The sequence below is a fragment of the Argiope bruennichi genome, chromosome 2 (assembly GCF_947563725.1).
Source record: "Argiope bruennichi chromosome 2, qqArgBrue1.1, whole genome shotgun sequence".
NCBI lineage: Eukaryota > Metazoa > Arthropoda > Arachnida > Araneae > Araneidae > Argiope > Argiope bruennichi.
Window position 1 is genome coordinate 20998649 of NC_079152.1, and position 17408 is coordinate 21016056.

The window sequence follows — 17408 nt, forward strand, 5'->3', positions numbered from 1 at the left end:
TCCAATAAAAACAGCCAACCGATGAAAAATGTGAGAACAAAGTTCTATCTCAATTCTCTTAGTAATACCATATTGCATGTATTCGGTGCATTTGTTATAAATATTCAAACGATTTTGTTCCTCTGTCGTAATTAGGGTTGTGTGTATTTGTTGTGACTGCAATTATTGGGACGCTTAAGAAAAAAAAAATTTATTTACAATTTAACTAAAGAAATTAAATATTTGATTTTTACTACGAGCTTCACCGAGGCAGTGCGCGAGAGAGTTCCGAAGACAAAAGGAGAGAGAATAGCTTTTTTAGAAGCATTTCTAATGAAAATTCTACTGTCAATGACGAGATAAAACTCGTAGTTTCAAATAAGTTTTTTTTTTTTTTCATAAAAATATTCTAGTTTCGCAACAAAATATTTCAGTGCATCTCTACATCTCTTAGTTGGGGAAAAAAAAGACCAACATCAAGTAATCAAGAATTTCAGGATTTCCAGCCTATAAGAAAATTCAATATAATCGATTCAAATCAAATCAATTAAAATTTTCAAAACCGATACTGTTTTGATCATAAAAATCTCACAAACAGCGGAATGTTTTTTTTTAATCGGAGAACTTGGTGGAAATAAAGAAAAGAAAAGAAAAAAAAATTGAAATCTGCTATTGTAAATTTTATGTGAGAACATTATTTTTTTTTAAGATTGATTGGTATCAGTCCGACAGAAAAGCATCGTGTTCTCACATGATTCATAATTCGCAATCAACAACATTTAGAAAAGTGATGATAACCATCTCAAAATCAATAGAATTTTTTTTCGTGAAAGCAAAACTTCAAACCGATTTGAAATAATCACGTGATTATCAGATTACTCATGCGTGGATATTTAGAAAACGATGACTTCCTCCACCCTATCTCAAAATCGTTCGAGCTCTAAAGCTTATTTTGACAACTAGAAAAATAGAAAATTATATATATATATATATATATAAATATATATAACTTTCGATACCTCCTCTCGCTGTTTCGCGTTCATTCCCATTTTCTTCTCCGTGCTTCTTCGGGGGATAAATTCTTACGACCTGCCCTTTATTGACCAGACAGGAGAATCAGATACATGTTGGACATGTACACCAAATTGTAACTTTTTGTTGGCGATAAGTCGACAAATGTCACAACCTTTTTTATTATTTTTTAATAACCCTACAGGCGAAAAATTGATGCCTGAAAAGCGATAAATGGCCAATTTTCTGTCCGTGCATTTTGAGGCTTCAAAAATTTCCAAACCAAAACAACATCATGCTATCATGTGATAAGAACTTAAATATCAGCAACTGAAAATTAAAAAAAATCCCATCAAATTACAATAATCTTAATAAATTCAAAAATTTTTGAATACAATTTTAAAATGTTAAAAAAAAACTTGCAATACTGGACTAAATTACAAATCCATGAAATGTTCATTGTGCATTAATCTTGATGTAACTTCGTTAATTTCAGTTTAATAAAATAAATATAAATGATTAGAAAATTGCCCCTAAATTTAGTTCGACGTACAAACAAAATAAAAAATAATGTTAATAGGAAAATGCTCAATTTTAGCATTGTGAAGTTTGTACAAAATTATATATATGTGTGTTATATGTGTGTGTGTGTGTGTACAACGCTTTAATCATTTTATGTTGTTGTTAACACGAAAATTAGAGTAATTTTTATTAAATTTTAATTGACTTGGAATACTTTGTTCTTGGATTATGCCGCAGGTAATGAATCTAATTTAAAGATGACGGAAATTTTCATTTTCTAATAAGTTCTTTACGGTATGAGATAAAAAATATTTCAAATTAGGTGAATTAGCCTCTTTTTACAGGAAACAACTTTTGTATAAAAAGTTTTCAGATAGTTGCAATTGTTTACGAGCTAGGAGTCACAAAGTCTTTTTTAATCCCTTATTTCCACTATTTTTAACACGGTTTTCTGCCTTTTTTGAAAAAAAAAAAAAAAAATGAAAGACTTCTTCGTATGTTTTCTTCATTACTTTGAAATTCTTTAAATGCATTTGGATTAGAAAAAAGCGTGAAGGAAATTAATTAAACAAAAAAATGCAGATATCTATTGGCAACATTATGTACAAATTATCAACTTAAAGGAATTCAAGAAGCTGAGCATGAATTAATTGCTTTGAATATTTTGAATGTTTTTTTACTTTCACGTATACGTAGTATAGAGACCCTGAGTGTGAAAAACATCTTTTTGAAAAATGTCCGTCTGTCTGTCTGTGATAAGAATACAACAACAAACAAAACAACAAAATAAGTCAAACATGCTTTGAGCTAGATGGTTTAAATCTAGTGTAGGTCTTAGCACCAAATTTGCTGATTTGTATCAAACTTTGAGTAAAATCTCTTCAGATGCTGTCCGTTTGTCCGGCTGTTCCAATATAAGTTAACACTACAATTTCAAAACGAAGAAAGCTAGATAGGTAAGATTTAACATCTATATTGTAGACACATGTCAAATTTTGAGCCAAATCCAACTACAGGTTGACTGTCTGTCGGTCTGTTCTTTCAGAAACATGTAAATGCAATAATTCAAAAGCGCATTGACTTAAATATATCAAATTTGGTATAAAATTTTGTGACTACGATAGTAGTTTTGTGTGAAATCTTTGTTCCAATCGGTTGAGAAAAAAGTACCTAAAGCACAGATTCGATTTTCTGATACTATTAAAAGCATGCGATGGATTAATCGCCAAGTATGACATTCTAGACACCACAAAAATCCTAAATTCGCGCCAGAACTTAATGTTTCGTAACTTTTGTCGCCAATGCCATGCCAATATACATAAAACCGAAAATCTCCTTAATTATCAGCCATTATCTATGATTGCTTTGATATACAATGTTTCATTGCTTTCGTCTAAGAATCGAAAGGAAGTTCAAGCTTTCAACTTAGCTATCAGGAATCAAACTTTGCCTCCTAGCTTGCCTCGAGGAAATTTTTACCCTAAGAAAGCGCCATTATTTTCAGGGACACGATAAATGAAGTTACTCTAAGATATTTTCCAAACGTGATGTTTTAAAATTTCAAGTTAAGTGTGCTTTACTACTCCCGTACTTGAGTGTAAATATCGGCTGGTGGATAAATTATTCCTAAGGTATGCAAGAGTAGTTCTATTATTCTAAAGGATGCCACCTGATGATCTTGAACATAACTGAAGACTGTCGCAAGTAAAAGATAGTATTCCATATGAGAGTTTTACTGAAAGTCATAACATTAAGCGATCTTTTTTCTCCGCTTTAATATAAGATTTGAGCAAACCTTTTAGTCAATAGAATGGGAAAAAAATAAAAAATGAAAAATAACGCTAAGGGAAAAGCATAACGCAATCAATGTTCTGTTACGCACGTTTAGTACAATAATCAATTCAATAAAAGTAGTTTTTAAAACAAAATCTTCATTAATGAATTAAAATATAGAATTTCTTTTTTAATTACTGTTTTTACTCCTTTTTTAAAACTTTTTCTCAAATTCAGTATTAGGCACACTTGTAACATAATTATATAATTAAAATTTAATTAAATTTATCAATTCACTGATAATTAAATTCCATAATTATTAAAATATTGAATTGTAATTAAGAATACATAAGTACACCAAATTTTCTAGCAGGATGTGAGAAAGAAATCGATTACAGAATTCAACATGAAACAGACCAAGATAATTAAAGATATTTAATCATTGAAAAGACGCACAATTTCTCAAATAAGTATATTTAATATTAATTAATATTGATATCATTATATTTAATGTTGATTAATATTATTAAATTTATGTTTCATTCCTATTCCTATTGGCTAATTTTTCCATCAGTTTTTCTTAGACCAAAAATTCGTATTCAATCTAAATAAATTTTTTTAGTCTTTGTTTCCTCCCTGTCCCACTACATAATTATTAATTGATTTTACAGTCTCTATATTTTAACATGATATTAATCATATTTTGCTGTAGAATGCATCATGCAGCTTGCGAACAATTTTATTACTTAGAGAACTATCATCCCTGATTCAGTACCCCCAGTGATATTACTATGACATAGAGGACTTTGTGACCACAACAGATTTATACGTGTATCAGCCACCACACACACGGAGAGTCTTCGGCCGGTGGGGTGCGAATTCGCAACCCAAAGGACGCGAATCGAACGCCCTAGTAACTAGGTTATACCGACCTAATTTAATTAGAATGATAATTGAAATTTAATCAAAGTTTTAGTATTTTTTATGAATAATTCCAGAGTTCTTTATTATATACCACGTTATTGCACGAAAGCATTTTTACATCAATTTAAAATTCAATTTTTTTCAAAAACTCAATTTTATAAGAATTATACGCAATTTTCATTGCTTTCGTGGTAGTTTGGGCGCATTAGGCCGAAAAATGTATCACTGTGAAAGCATATTTTAGCCATCGCAAATATTAAGTAAAACAGAAACCTAGTGATTAACTCACATAGTTTGAATCGCATTTTTCACTTTTTGAGTCTCAAATTTTAATGTAAGGTCTCGGCTTCAGAACTGAAGGATTTCAGGTTTGAGACCCGATTCCGCTGAAAAACTGTAATGTAAGCGAGTCTAGTGCACGTTGAAGCAGTCGGGGCCAAACGTTCTCCCGCTGGTGTGATTTGAAAGTTTGGAGATGGTGTTACCAGCTCAGATGTCGTTCACGTCATCTGACCACAGTTAAAATCACGAGGTCCGTCCGAAAATAGCTCTAGAGTTGCTGTTGCTTTAAAATGTGGCATTAATACAACTAAACTAACTCAAGTTTTAATACCTGATTGTAAAATTTTATAGGTAAAAAATGATATTTAAACCTGCATTTAGAGCCGATTGGCTTGCAAAGCAAGCTACAAAACTAATCATTGATCCTGTGAGCATCCCCAAATCTTACATTCGTAATGAGAATCATAAAAAGACCATTCTCTTATGGAACGAGTTGTACCAAAATTCGTCAACTGTCTGTTTAACCAAATTATTTTTCCCCACAATTTCTCAAAGGTTGAATAACAAGCATTTTTTCAGTGATTTTCACTTAACAAAATTTCTTACTGGACACGGTAATTTCAATTACTATCTCAAGAAATTTGGATTATCAAACACTGATCTGTGCTCTTGCAGCGTGGGTGGAGTTCAAAATGTCGAACACTTGCTTTTTGATTGCTCCAAACTTACTGAAGGGAGAAGAGATTTTACTGTGGATCTCGATGCCTGTAATATTAAGTCTCCACCTCCGCTTCATGTTTTGGTCGACCACAAAATGGTTTTTTTCTCATTTTGTAAATTTATTGCCTTTTCTGCTTCAATTTTTAATTAGTTTTGTTGTTTATTTTTTCCTGTTGTTTTTATCCTTATTTTTATTTGTACATATTTTTATCTATGTATGTAGTTGTTTCTACTTACTTCTGTAAGCCTTGTGCTGTACTTTGTGGTACATGAGGATTGACTTATTATTAATAAAAAAAACCTACATTTATTTTAGAAAACAGTAAATAACATAATCACTTTTGTAATAAGAAAATTATCTTCATGAATTTCAATTATTGTGTTCTTATTAACTTGGAGAAAGTTAAAATGATATTTAACCCTTAATGGGAGTACTTGATTTCTGACTGCAATCAGTGCTTTGTTAGTTATGCCATTTATAAAAATCCAGTTATCTGATATGGGTTAAGTTCTCTCCACATGCTTCTGAAATTTGTTTCGCATCTGTTATCCTAGCATTCAGAGTTTAAATATCATGAATTGCTGTAAAATGAATTCGTTTTTTGATGCAGTTCCCAAATGAAAAGAAATCCATCCAAGTAAAAGCAAAAGAGCGTTGGAACCATGGTTTAATCATCCTTTTCAAACCAACTTCCCGGAATTTTTTTCGCCCACTAACAGCTGATTCCCGGAAAAGAGGTCACTCATCCTGTTAGCAAATGATCTGGAATTGAAATTTTTCAAAGACGCAATCAAAAGTTGCAAGATGTTTCAGCAAGCGTTAATTGCTGTGCTTGTTCTGAAGGAGGGAAAAAAAAAACAGGCAACCTTCTTATGAGCAAGACTGTACCTAAAAACATTAATCTTAGTGTTGCTTTTCTTTGCTTTTAAAGCGATTTTTGGGTTTTTTTTTTATCAGCGGACAATCATTATGTTTATTCACATTTCTTTAAACACCAAATCAACTACGTGCGGAAGAGGTCACTCCAAAACTTTCTGGCATACTCTCTAATAAACTTGTCATGCCAGAGAATGTCTTACATGGCATTGGCGTACAATAGTAACAAAATATTAACATTTTTCGTGAATTCAGCATTTTTACTGAATCTATCGTGTCATCCTTGGGTAGTAATTTGGCGACAAATCACTGGCATGCGTCAAAAGTATCCAAAAATCGAATTTGGATTTCAGACACATTCTTCACAGTCGATTGAATCAAAAATTTGACATAAAACTGCATTTGTTGTCACAAATTGCCGCAACACATTTGATATATGTAAGCCATTGCATTTTTGAATTACCGTGTTTACTTATTTCTGAAAGTACAGACCGACAAACGGGTTAATCTCTTGTTGGATTTGGCTCAAACTTTGACAATCGTATACACTATAGATGTTCAAACTGCGTACCAAATCTTATCTATCTAGCTCTCTTCGTTTTGTAGCTATCTGTTAACTCATTTACTGACAGACGGACTTCCTCTGATAAGATTTTATACAAAATTTGATAGAAATCTGCAAATTTGGTCTAAAGACAGTATAACAAATTTCATCTATCTAGCTCAAAGTGTTACTTTGAGCTAGATAGATATTTTTGTCACAGGTAGACGGACATTTTCCGAAAATGTGTTTTTCGAACTCAGGAAGCGCGTGGATTCGTCAAAATTTCGATTTTTTTCCTCAAAATTCGAATTTTTTGATGGTCACTATACTTTCTCCATACAACGTATACGAGAAAGTAAAAATAGCTGATTTGATAAAGTAGAATCACAACATGCATTCTGCTCTTTCTTCCTTCTTTGCTATTTCGTTAAAAATTAGCTATTGATTAATTGCCTACGGCTATCGATTACTTGCGCTGTCTATCCAGTGATAAAAAGTTAATTTAGAGTGGGGATATATACAGCAAAAGTAACAAAATAGTAACAATAACAAATTATGCAGTAACAAAATCTTTTACAATTATTTCATGCTAACATTTCGCTTGTAGAGAAAGTTTTGCATATCTGTATAGTACATTCCTTAAGTTCCTATTAACAAGTGCGAAAGAATGACATCCAGGATTTCCGGATCAAAGATAACTAAAAGTAATTATTTATATTTAGAGAACTGCACGATTAATAATGAATCTGCAGCATAAAGAATCCATTCCAGTTTTATATGATCAATTTGATTTAATTAATGTATTGATTTACTTGGACTTTGATAGCATCGTCGAAACAGCAATGTGTGATTTAAAGCATTAACGTTTAATTATTATGAAAAAACAGTAAAATTATGAAATGCTTTAGCTGAAAGCTATTTTCTTTTCCTTCATTTTCATTTTTTTACATGTTTTTAGGAAAGATGCAAGATGGAATTTTACTACTAATTTATAACTACCCGTATTGTAATAATCAAATATTTAGTAGATAGTTTTAACACATTTAGATACTATATTTTAAGGGAGATATCTGTAAAATATGTAGGTTTCTTCAGCGTAAATAGCAAAAAATATAAACAAACGAATATAATATTAACAGACGAACATAATATTTTAGAAGATTAAAAGCTTTTAATATTTCCAGTATTGTAAATTTCTACAAATCGATTTATGTTAAATAAATCACTGTATAAAATTAAAATGTTTGGTTTTGGTTAAGTTACATTAACGTCCAGTTTTAAAGCAACATTAGGGCTATTTTAGGGCGGACTCATCATTTTGAACCGCGGTCAGATGATGAGGACGAACCTGAGCTGACACCCCTCTCTTTCCAAGCTTCCACGCCACACCAGCAAGAGGACATTTGACCGCTACGATTTAACATGCACTAGACCAGCTTACACGGCGATTCTTCAGTGGAATCGGGTCTCGAATCTGAAACTCACCACCAGGGACCCTAAAAATAAAAGGTAAGGTAAATTAAAGGTAAAAGTTTAAAAATAAATTGTAAAACTGCGAATTAATTTTTAGCAGATTTTAGTAATAAAGAATAAATTTCAATATTTCGGAGTTTCAAATATTGCAAAAATAAATACCATATATTCTTAGAAGAGAACTAATGTTTTAGAATTATTAATATTAATCATAAATTTAAAAATATATTTTAATTTAATTTTTTACAACAGATAAAAGAGATTTTAAGCGTCATAACGTTATCATAATAATATTTCATAGTTTATTATTATAGATGAATAAATTACAATTTGAGAAAGAATTATCTTGGAAAATTTTTTTGATTACTGAGAGAATATAATATCTAAAACTTTTAATGAAAAATATTCATTAAGATGTCACATTTTGCTATTTGCTGGTGATTTTAAAATGAGCATTGTTTTTCATCATTTTTCTCAAAGCAAAAAGAAATTTTTTAATGTTGAATTTCAAAATTTCGGTAGCTAACCATTTAAAATAAATTCATTAATTCAAATTCTGATCATTATATATTTATCTCTGTTTTATCTTGAGGGCTCAGAATTTTTGAATTTCTTTAAATTATCGCTCTTATTTTATATTTCTAATCTCTATTTTGTATTCTTTTAGAACATTTTATTATTTTTAACTTAATCATTTATATAAAATATATTTTTGATTTTATCGTATTAATTATTCGAATGGAAAATTTTATGAACTCCAGTTTCAATTGCCTAAAACAGAAAAACATGCATGCTGAACAAGAGGTGCTGTGCTGTTCCTTTGCTGTTTTCAGAAAAAAAATAAAGAATATAGTTTTAAAATATTGTTGTTATGTTTTTATTCTTATGAATGCACATAATTCATTGAGACAGTACTAAATTTTATTTTATTTCTTGTCTGCCATAAATAAAAAGGATAAACTTCTCAACTCCAAATCAATGTCAGATACGAAAATATTTTGATACATGTCATGTAATGACGACACGCTGAACAATTATAGTAGCCAATATTGTTTTTTATTCTACAATTTTTTTTTGTAGTGATGTGGGTTAATATATAGCCAACCATGTATATTAAATTTTGGGCTGCATCTTAACTCTTTATTTATCAAACTATTTTACCCTCAGTTTTTCAAATTTATTTTTGAACCATTAATTAAGTTTTACCACAGAATAAACCCAAAAAAAGAATTTTTTTAAAAAAATTAATTGAAGTAACTTAAGTAATTTAATGAATGATTAAAAGATTTTTAATATTGTTTTTATTTGATATCTACTGTTTTCCATTGGAAATACTCTCTTTGTTTTCTTTTAAATGCGGTTAGAAAAAATAGTCATATTACGAAGAAATCAGCCGGATTTAAACGGTAATTAAGGTACTGTCAGTAAATAAAGGGTTAAATCCTCCTGGCCCACAACGACCCAAAGCAGAAAGAGTGAGTATTTCAGATCCATTTCAGTAAAAGATTTTCAGAATTGATGTACCTTAAATCATTTAATTGAAAAACTTCTGCTATATTTTGAGAAAGGGAATCTGCCTGAAATTATGAGTCCTGTCTCCAAGTAATCTTAGCATCATATCAAACTGGGATTCTAAATAAATGTAAATTTTTTTTTTAATATTCTTGACAATTTACAAAAAAAAAAAAAAATCTATGGAGTTTCAGAATATCTATTTTAAGTAGCTATCTTTTTATTTATCATTAACTGGATGCGGATACGTTATTATGACCAAATTCCAAAATATGCATAATTAGAAACAATTATTTTTATCAAAACTTTATCGAAATAATTCATCGAATTTTATTGTTCCAAACTGATTATATTGAGAATAGTCTGTTGTAGAATTTGTAAAGTTAGTTCAATTCTGTTTAATAAACTTTAGGAACATTTTAGAATAGTGAACCCTAAATCCAAAACACAGTCCTTAGATACTGACTTACTGATTCCGTTCATTCATTATTTTAATTTCTTATTTACTGTCGAATTTTAAGATCACAAAGAAACATTATCAATTGAACGCAAATAGAAAAAAACATTTTGACAAAATTGGAAAATTAAAAGAAGTATAAATAATTGTGGCAAAGATCAACACACGATTCAATACCTTCATTTTTGCACCAAAATCGCTAAATAGATTGAATTTCAGAAAAAAAAATAAAAATTAGATGTTTCTTTTGTTTAAAAATTTCCCTCAGAATCATAAACAATTTTTCTTTCCTGTTCTTAAGAAAAAAATATAAAAAAATATCGATAGCAAAAAATATTTTGACAAAATTGGAAAATAAAAAGAAGAATTATAAAAAATTGTGTTAAGGATCAACACACGATTCAGTGCCTTCACTTTTGTACCAAAATCACTAGAGGTTAAATATCAGAAAAATAAAAATTCGATGTTTCTTTTGTTAAAAAATTTCCCTTAGAACCATAAATAATTTTTCTTTCCTGTTGTTAAGAAAGAAATATGAAAAATTATCGATAGCAAAAAATATTTTGAGAAAATTGGTAAATAAAAAGAAGAATTATAAAAAATTGTGTTAAGGATCAACACACGATTCAGTGCCTTCACTTTTGTACCAAAATCACTAGAGATTAAATATCAGAAAAATAAAAATTCGATGTTTCTTTTGTTAAAAAATTTCCCTTAGAACCATAAATAATTTTTCTTTCCTGTTGTTAAGAAAGAAATATGAAAAATTATCGATAGCAAAAAATATTTTGACAAAATTGGGAAATGAAAAGAAGAATTATAAAAAATTGTGTTAAGGATCAACACACGATTCAGTGCCTTCACTTTCGTACCAAAATCACTAGAGATTAAATATCAGAAAAATAAAAATTCGATGTTTCTTTTGTTTAAAAATTTCCTTCAGAATCATAAACAATTTTTCTTTCCTGTTGTTAAGAAAAAAATATAAAAAAATATCGATAGCAAAAAATATTTTGACAAAATTGGGAAATGAAAAGAAGAATTATAAAAAATTGTGTTAAGGATCAACACACGATTCAGTGCCTTCACTTTCGTACCAAAATCACTAGAGATTAAATATCAGGAAAAAAAATTCGATGTTTCTTTTGTTAAAATTTTCCCTTAGAACCATAAATAATTTTTCTTTCCTGTTGTTAAGAAAGAAATATGAAAAATTATCGATAGCTCTTGATAATTTTTCATATTTTTATTTCGCCGTTTGTTATTTCATAGAACTTTATAGAATAACGGATCTCGGCACAATTGTACTCAGTGTTCTTATAACAAACTAATTACAAACAGACCATGCTGTTGTATATATATACGTATATTGACATTGCTTCTACTGATATGTAATTGACTGATTCATCCATTCACTTAATTATGTCTTGACTAGAGTTTAATTTAAACCAAATTTTCGATTTCATCTTCACCTCATAATCATCCCTCAAAACCCACGTAGTTTTCTCATTCGGCCAATCAAGCAATCCCTCAGGAAGATGCGCTTCGTCGAAGTTGAGATTGACGTCAAAAGCGCGCGCAAGTAACCCCGCCTACATTGAATGTTGTTTTTTTAAAGACGCGCGTCCGAATAAAATCTCATTCGCTTTCGCGTCACCATCTCACAAGCTTCGGTTTTCCGCTGCGAGCAACAACTGTCGTCCGACATGCATTTTTTGAATGTTTTGATTTTGATTGTGGCAATGGTCACTAATGTCCAGCCTCGACCGCCGCCACCGGTGATCACCTATTTTCCTAATCAAGCTCATCCATGGTCAATTGGTGAGTAATTTCTGCTTAAAAAATAAAATGCAGTTTTTAATGGTTTTGTTTATATGAATTTTATTAGAGCGTTGTGCAAAACTAGAAAAAAAACCCCATGAAGAATTTTTGAAGTTATCTCAAAGAGTGAGATTATTCTTTTGGAATCTTTTTAATGCTCTGAATAACAAAGGAAAAAAAAAAAAAATGTTTCCAAAAATTTGATTTTCGTCTCTCATTTCAGTATCAACGATTTTACATCTATATGAAAATATTTAAGGAAATATTTTATGGGAAATGCTTGTAGTTATAAGCACGTGATAAATTGCAATTTTATTTAGTGCTCTAGAATAATCGAATATTTTTTAAAACTTTTATTAATGTATTAAAAAGTAGCAAGTATGTTGTGCAAAACTAGAAAAAATTCACGTAGAATATTAGAAATTATCTCAAGAAGTGAGATTTTCTTTTTTAAGAATCCTTTAAATGCACAATATAACAAAGGAAAATGAATGTCTCTAGAAATTTGATTTTCTTCTCTCATCTCAGTATCAACAATTTTACGTCTAAATGAAAATATTTAGGGAAATATTTTATGCGAAATGCTTGTAGTTATAAGCACGTGATAAATTGCAATTTTATTTAGTGCTCTAGAATAATCGAGTATTTTTTAAAACTTTTATTAATGTTTTAAAAAGTAGCAAGTGTGTTGTGCAAAGCTAGAAAAAATTCACGTAGAATTTTAGAAATTATCTCAAGAAGTGAGATTTTTTTTTTAAGAATCCTTTAAATGCACTATATAACAAAGGAAAATTAATGGCTCTAGAAATTTGATTTTCGTCTTTCATTTCAGTATCAACTATTTTACGTCTAAATGAAAATATTTAGGGCAATATCTTATGCGAAATGTTTTATTGTAATAAGCATGTGATCAATTGCAATTTTATTTAGTGCTCTAGAATAATCGAATATTTTTTTAAACTTTTATTAATGTATTAGAAAGTAGCAAGTATGTTGTGCAGAGTTAGAAAAAATTCACGTAGAATTTTAGAAATTACCTCAAGAAGTGAGATTTTCTTTTTTAAGAATCCTTTAAATGCACAATATAACAAAGGAAAATGAATGTCTCTAGAAATTTAATTTTCGTCTCTCATTTCAGTATCAACAATTTTACGTCTATATGTAAATATTTAGGGCAATATTTTATGCGAAATGTTTATAGTAATAAGCATGTGATAAATTGCAATTTTATTTAGTGCTCTAGAATAATCGAATATTTTTTTAAACTTTTATTAATGTATTAGAAAGTAGCAAGTATGTTGTGCAGAGTTAGAAAAAATTCACGTAGAATTTTAGAAATTACCTCAAGAAGTGAGATTTTCTTTTTTAAGAATCCTTTAAATGCCCTATATAACAAAGGAAAAAAATGTTTACCCTAAATTTGAATTTTCTTCTCTCATCTCAGTATCAACGATTTTACATCTATATGAAAATATTTAAGGAAATATTTTATGCGAAAGTTTGCTTTAAAAAGTGTTTTTAAAAACGGGTTTCAAAGTGTTGCTTTAAAAACGGGACGTTAATAGGACTTTATAAACAAATTCCTTTGTTAAAGTGTTATGCACTTAAAAATTTGATCTTTAAAGATAAATGAATATAAAATAACTAAAGATGAAGTAAAACTTGTAAATACGATTATAAATGAAAATTGAAATTGGAATTAAGATAAATTAATTCAATGGAACATTCAAAGAATTATTGGAACCAAAAAAAATCGTGAATTTTGATTGTAAGAACAGTAAATCTGAACAACAGAGAAAAAAAAAGTTGAAATTGAAGAGATGTGACCAGTGGGAAAACATATTTTTTTAAACTTCCAAAAATAAAATAAATCGATAATTCTTAGAAATTATGACATTCGTTAGCAAATAAAAATGATCTTTTGAAATGAGAGTAATATGGGATGCGGAGCTACTTTTTCGAGCAATAGAATCAGGTTTATCCCCTGAATTTTTCCTTTTGTGTGTGTGTGTGTGCACTCGATAATAATTATGTTATTTGTTATTTATACTTTATATCTGGCATTTCAAAGAAGCAGAACAGTTTATTCAATAATGTTCGTCGCATGTTAGTTTCAAAATCATTATAACTCGACAGAAATTTTGAACCACTTTAGAAGCTTCGTTATCATTTCAGTACCTTCTCTAAACCAGTGGAAATGGTCTCTTCAAAATTTTCTCGCATACTCTCCAATTAAGATCTGATCCCCCTTTCTATACATAAAACCGTTGACCTTGGGTAAAGCCGAGAATAATTTGTCGGACGATGGTGAACAATAGTCAGAAAATATCGATATTTGTCATGGCTAGTATTTTTACTAAGTTTATCGCGAGAATATGGATTTTGGAATCCTTTCGCAAGTCAATCGAAATGAAATTAATGTAAAACTGTAACTGTAACATATCAAATTTCATCTATTTAAGTTATTGTGTTTATTAGTTACTGCATTTACACATATTCTTAACTAGAGAACAATAGAGGATTTAGTTAAAAATTTGATAAATATCTGTTGTTGTTTCATATGGCACTTGCCATGAACAAGCCCTCTGTTATGAAGACAGCGATTTAAGCCGGTGGGGGAGCGTCTCTTGTTTTTATAGTAGCGCCAACTAGAGCCAAGAGTACGCCTTAGCTACTCACGGATCACTCATTCGCTTGCACAACCCCTTTTTACAGGAGGGCACATTCACACATCTCATTGATAGAACAACGGAAGAACAACCATGCCCAAACAGGAACTCTCACGCATTACTCATTTGCTTGCACAACCCCTTTTTACAGGAGGGCACATTCACACATCTCATTGATAGAACAACGGAAGAACAACCATACCCAAACAGGGACGCGAACGCGGGACGACCAGATCACGGGGAAGATGCACTACCCCTATGCCATGACGGCGGCATAAATGTTTGTATTTCTTATAATAAATCTGTGAACCAAATTTTATCTCTAATTCTTTGCGTTTTGTAATTATCTTGTTTACTTATACTCGAACAGCCAGAGAGACAGATAGAATTCCACTGAATGGATTTCGTTCAACATTTTATAGAAATCTACAAATTTGATTGTTATTCCATATACCAAATTCCATCTGTCTAGCTCAAAGCATATTTTAATTATCATGTTCATAGACAGACTACCCAAAATACCAAAATACGTTTTTTACACTCAGGGAGACATAAAAGGTGAAAATTCGTCAAAATTCGTAGTTTCTTCTCTTTCTTTCTTTTTTCTTTTTTTTTTTTTGACAATTATAATTCCTCCTCTATACTTCGTATGCCAGAAAGTAATAAAAACGACAATTTTGTATTCTTCGATAAAAGAAGCCAATATAAAAAAAATTCATCATTTATTTCAGAACGCATAAAACTGACCAATTCTTCCCCGCGGGATCTTTCATTCTAATACAATTATGGCAATTCAGATAAAAAAAATGATGAGAAAGTCATATTTTAAAAAAAGATTTGACTTTATATATATTACTTAAACTTAAAACTCTTAAAAGTTTTTAAAACTGATTCTATTTGTTTTGTCACAAAAATTGTGAGAAATAGACAAATATGAAACCAAATAGCAAAGGCTCTTATAAAATTTTTCCAAAAATGTGATTGGATGATTATCCTGATTTCATACATGATTTCCTTAAGCTCATCTCACACAATCATTAATATATTCCACATAATATTTGTATCTATTTACATTATAGTCAACAAATCACTCTTCACTTCATAATTAATTAAATTATCTTAGGTGACAACTACACCAAACTAAATCCAAATTTTTCGAAGAATTGTGAAAAATTTATTTTTCAAATGACTCTGAATTTTAATTGTGATTGTCTTCATATTTCACGATATCTATTTACCGGATATATGCTACTTTTAGACTGGACTGTCTCTGGAAATAAAATTTTAACTATCGTAATCCCTTATGTAAGAATAGATCTTATGTATTGGAAACTAATGAAAGAGTTCATCAGTACAACAAATTTGGAATCAAATGATCCCTTAAATTATAAATTAGCATTAATGTACTTGCCGGAAAATGACGGAGGGGGGTGGCTGTTTTCTAAGCAAGGCTAACTTGCAATTAACATTTTCCACAAACTTGAATTAAGTCTTAATTTCTGAGAGCTTTTATTCTAGCGTTTAAATGTATTCTTCTTATATTAAAATAAATTTATTAATTTTTAAACTCTCATTTTTAACAATTATGATTTTTAAAATATAGTTTTTTTAAAAAAAACTTAATTATATTTAATTTTTTGATTTATAATTTATTACTATCAATGTTATTGAAATTTTTAAAATATAATTTAAAAATTTAATTACATTTTATTTTTTAGCTTTCGATTTATAATTTATTACTATCAATGTTACTGAAATATTTAAAGTATAGTTTAGAAAACTTGATTACACTTTATTTTTTAGTTTTCTATTTACAATTTATTACTATCAATATTATTAAATATTGGAGTTAATTTTGTAAGAAATTCACTACGAAGCGAAACCACGCAAATGGAATCAAAATTTGCGCTATTTTATTGAATAGTTGATAATTATGTTCGAGGATATTAACCCTTAAATGTCGTGAGTTGGCTTAAAGCAGCATTACAATTTTGTCTTTTAAAAGGCTTTGTGATATAAAATTAAAGCTGCAATGCCTGTGGTTGCCAATAGGAAAGAGTCATTAAATCAATTTAAAACGAATTCATAACATTATTAAGTTTTGGAAAACAAAAGCTAAGTGACGTTTTTTACATGCCACTTTTGTTTGTATATTATGACGGTACCATATTTTATGTTAGTTATAAAGTAAGTTATTTAAGTGTATCACTATTCACAAACTATTCTTTTCAACTAAAGTCCAGAGTAGACGTTTGATAACATGCTGTTAAATTAGACGTACTTTATAAAATATACTTTATAATCCATACTTTAATAAAATATAATTTTTTAAAGTATTTTCTCCGTCATTTATTGAAGAGATAAAATTCAAAAATCATATGATAGTCCATTTTAAATAAACCTGGTAATTAGCTGTTAAAACAGTGTTTTTTTGTTTTTGTTTTTTTTTGTTCTTGATGTATAAACTCCTTGTGTGCCAACAAGTATACCACAAAGCTTACAGATGTAAGTCAGTACGCAACTGACAGTATATTAAATTTCAAATATAAGGACGCAGGCACAAATGCAAAGAAAGAAGAAAGAAAAATGGGGGGGAAACAAGAAGTTACACAAACAAAAGCAAAAAACAAACAAAATTGCTCACATAGTATCAGAAACATACAGTAGATGATATAAAACAATTGAAGAAGCATGATCAAATAAAATATTCAAGTATTGTCATCAAAAATATATAATTGAACAATATTTCAATTCAATTGATTTTTTTTTGGTTATTTATTGATCTAGCGGCCAGAACATGAATGAAAAAAATCGATTATAACGGATCGATTATAAAAAAAATGG

At 29.4% G+C, this 17408-nt stretch overlaps 1 protein-coding gene across 1 annotated transcript in view; it reads left to right on the forward strand.

Annotated features, from left to right (window-relative positions):
- The first annotated feature begins 11733 nt into the window (after window positions 1-11733).
- Window positions 11734-17408, forward strand: part of LOC129960185 (uncharacterized) — a 61871-nt gene continuing 56196 nt past the window's right edge. Inside the window, exon 1 of the mRNA XM_056073400.1 lies at window positions 11734-11895. Coding sequence (XP_055929375.1) covers window positions 11781-11895 — 115 coding nt within the window. The 5' untranslated portion in view covers window positions 11734-11780. The remainder of the gene's footprint in view (window positions 11896-17408) is intronic.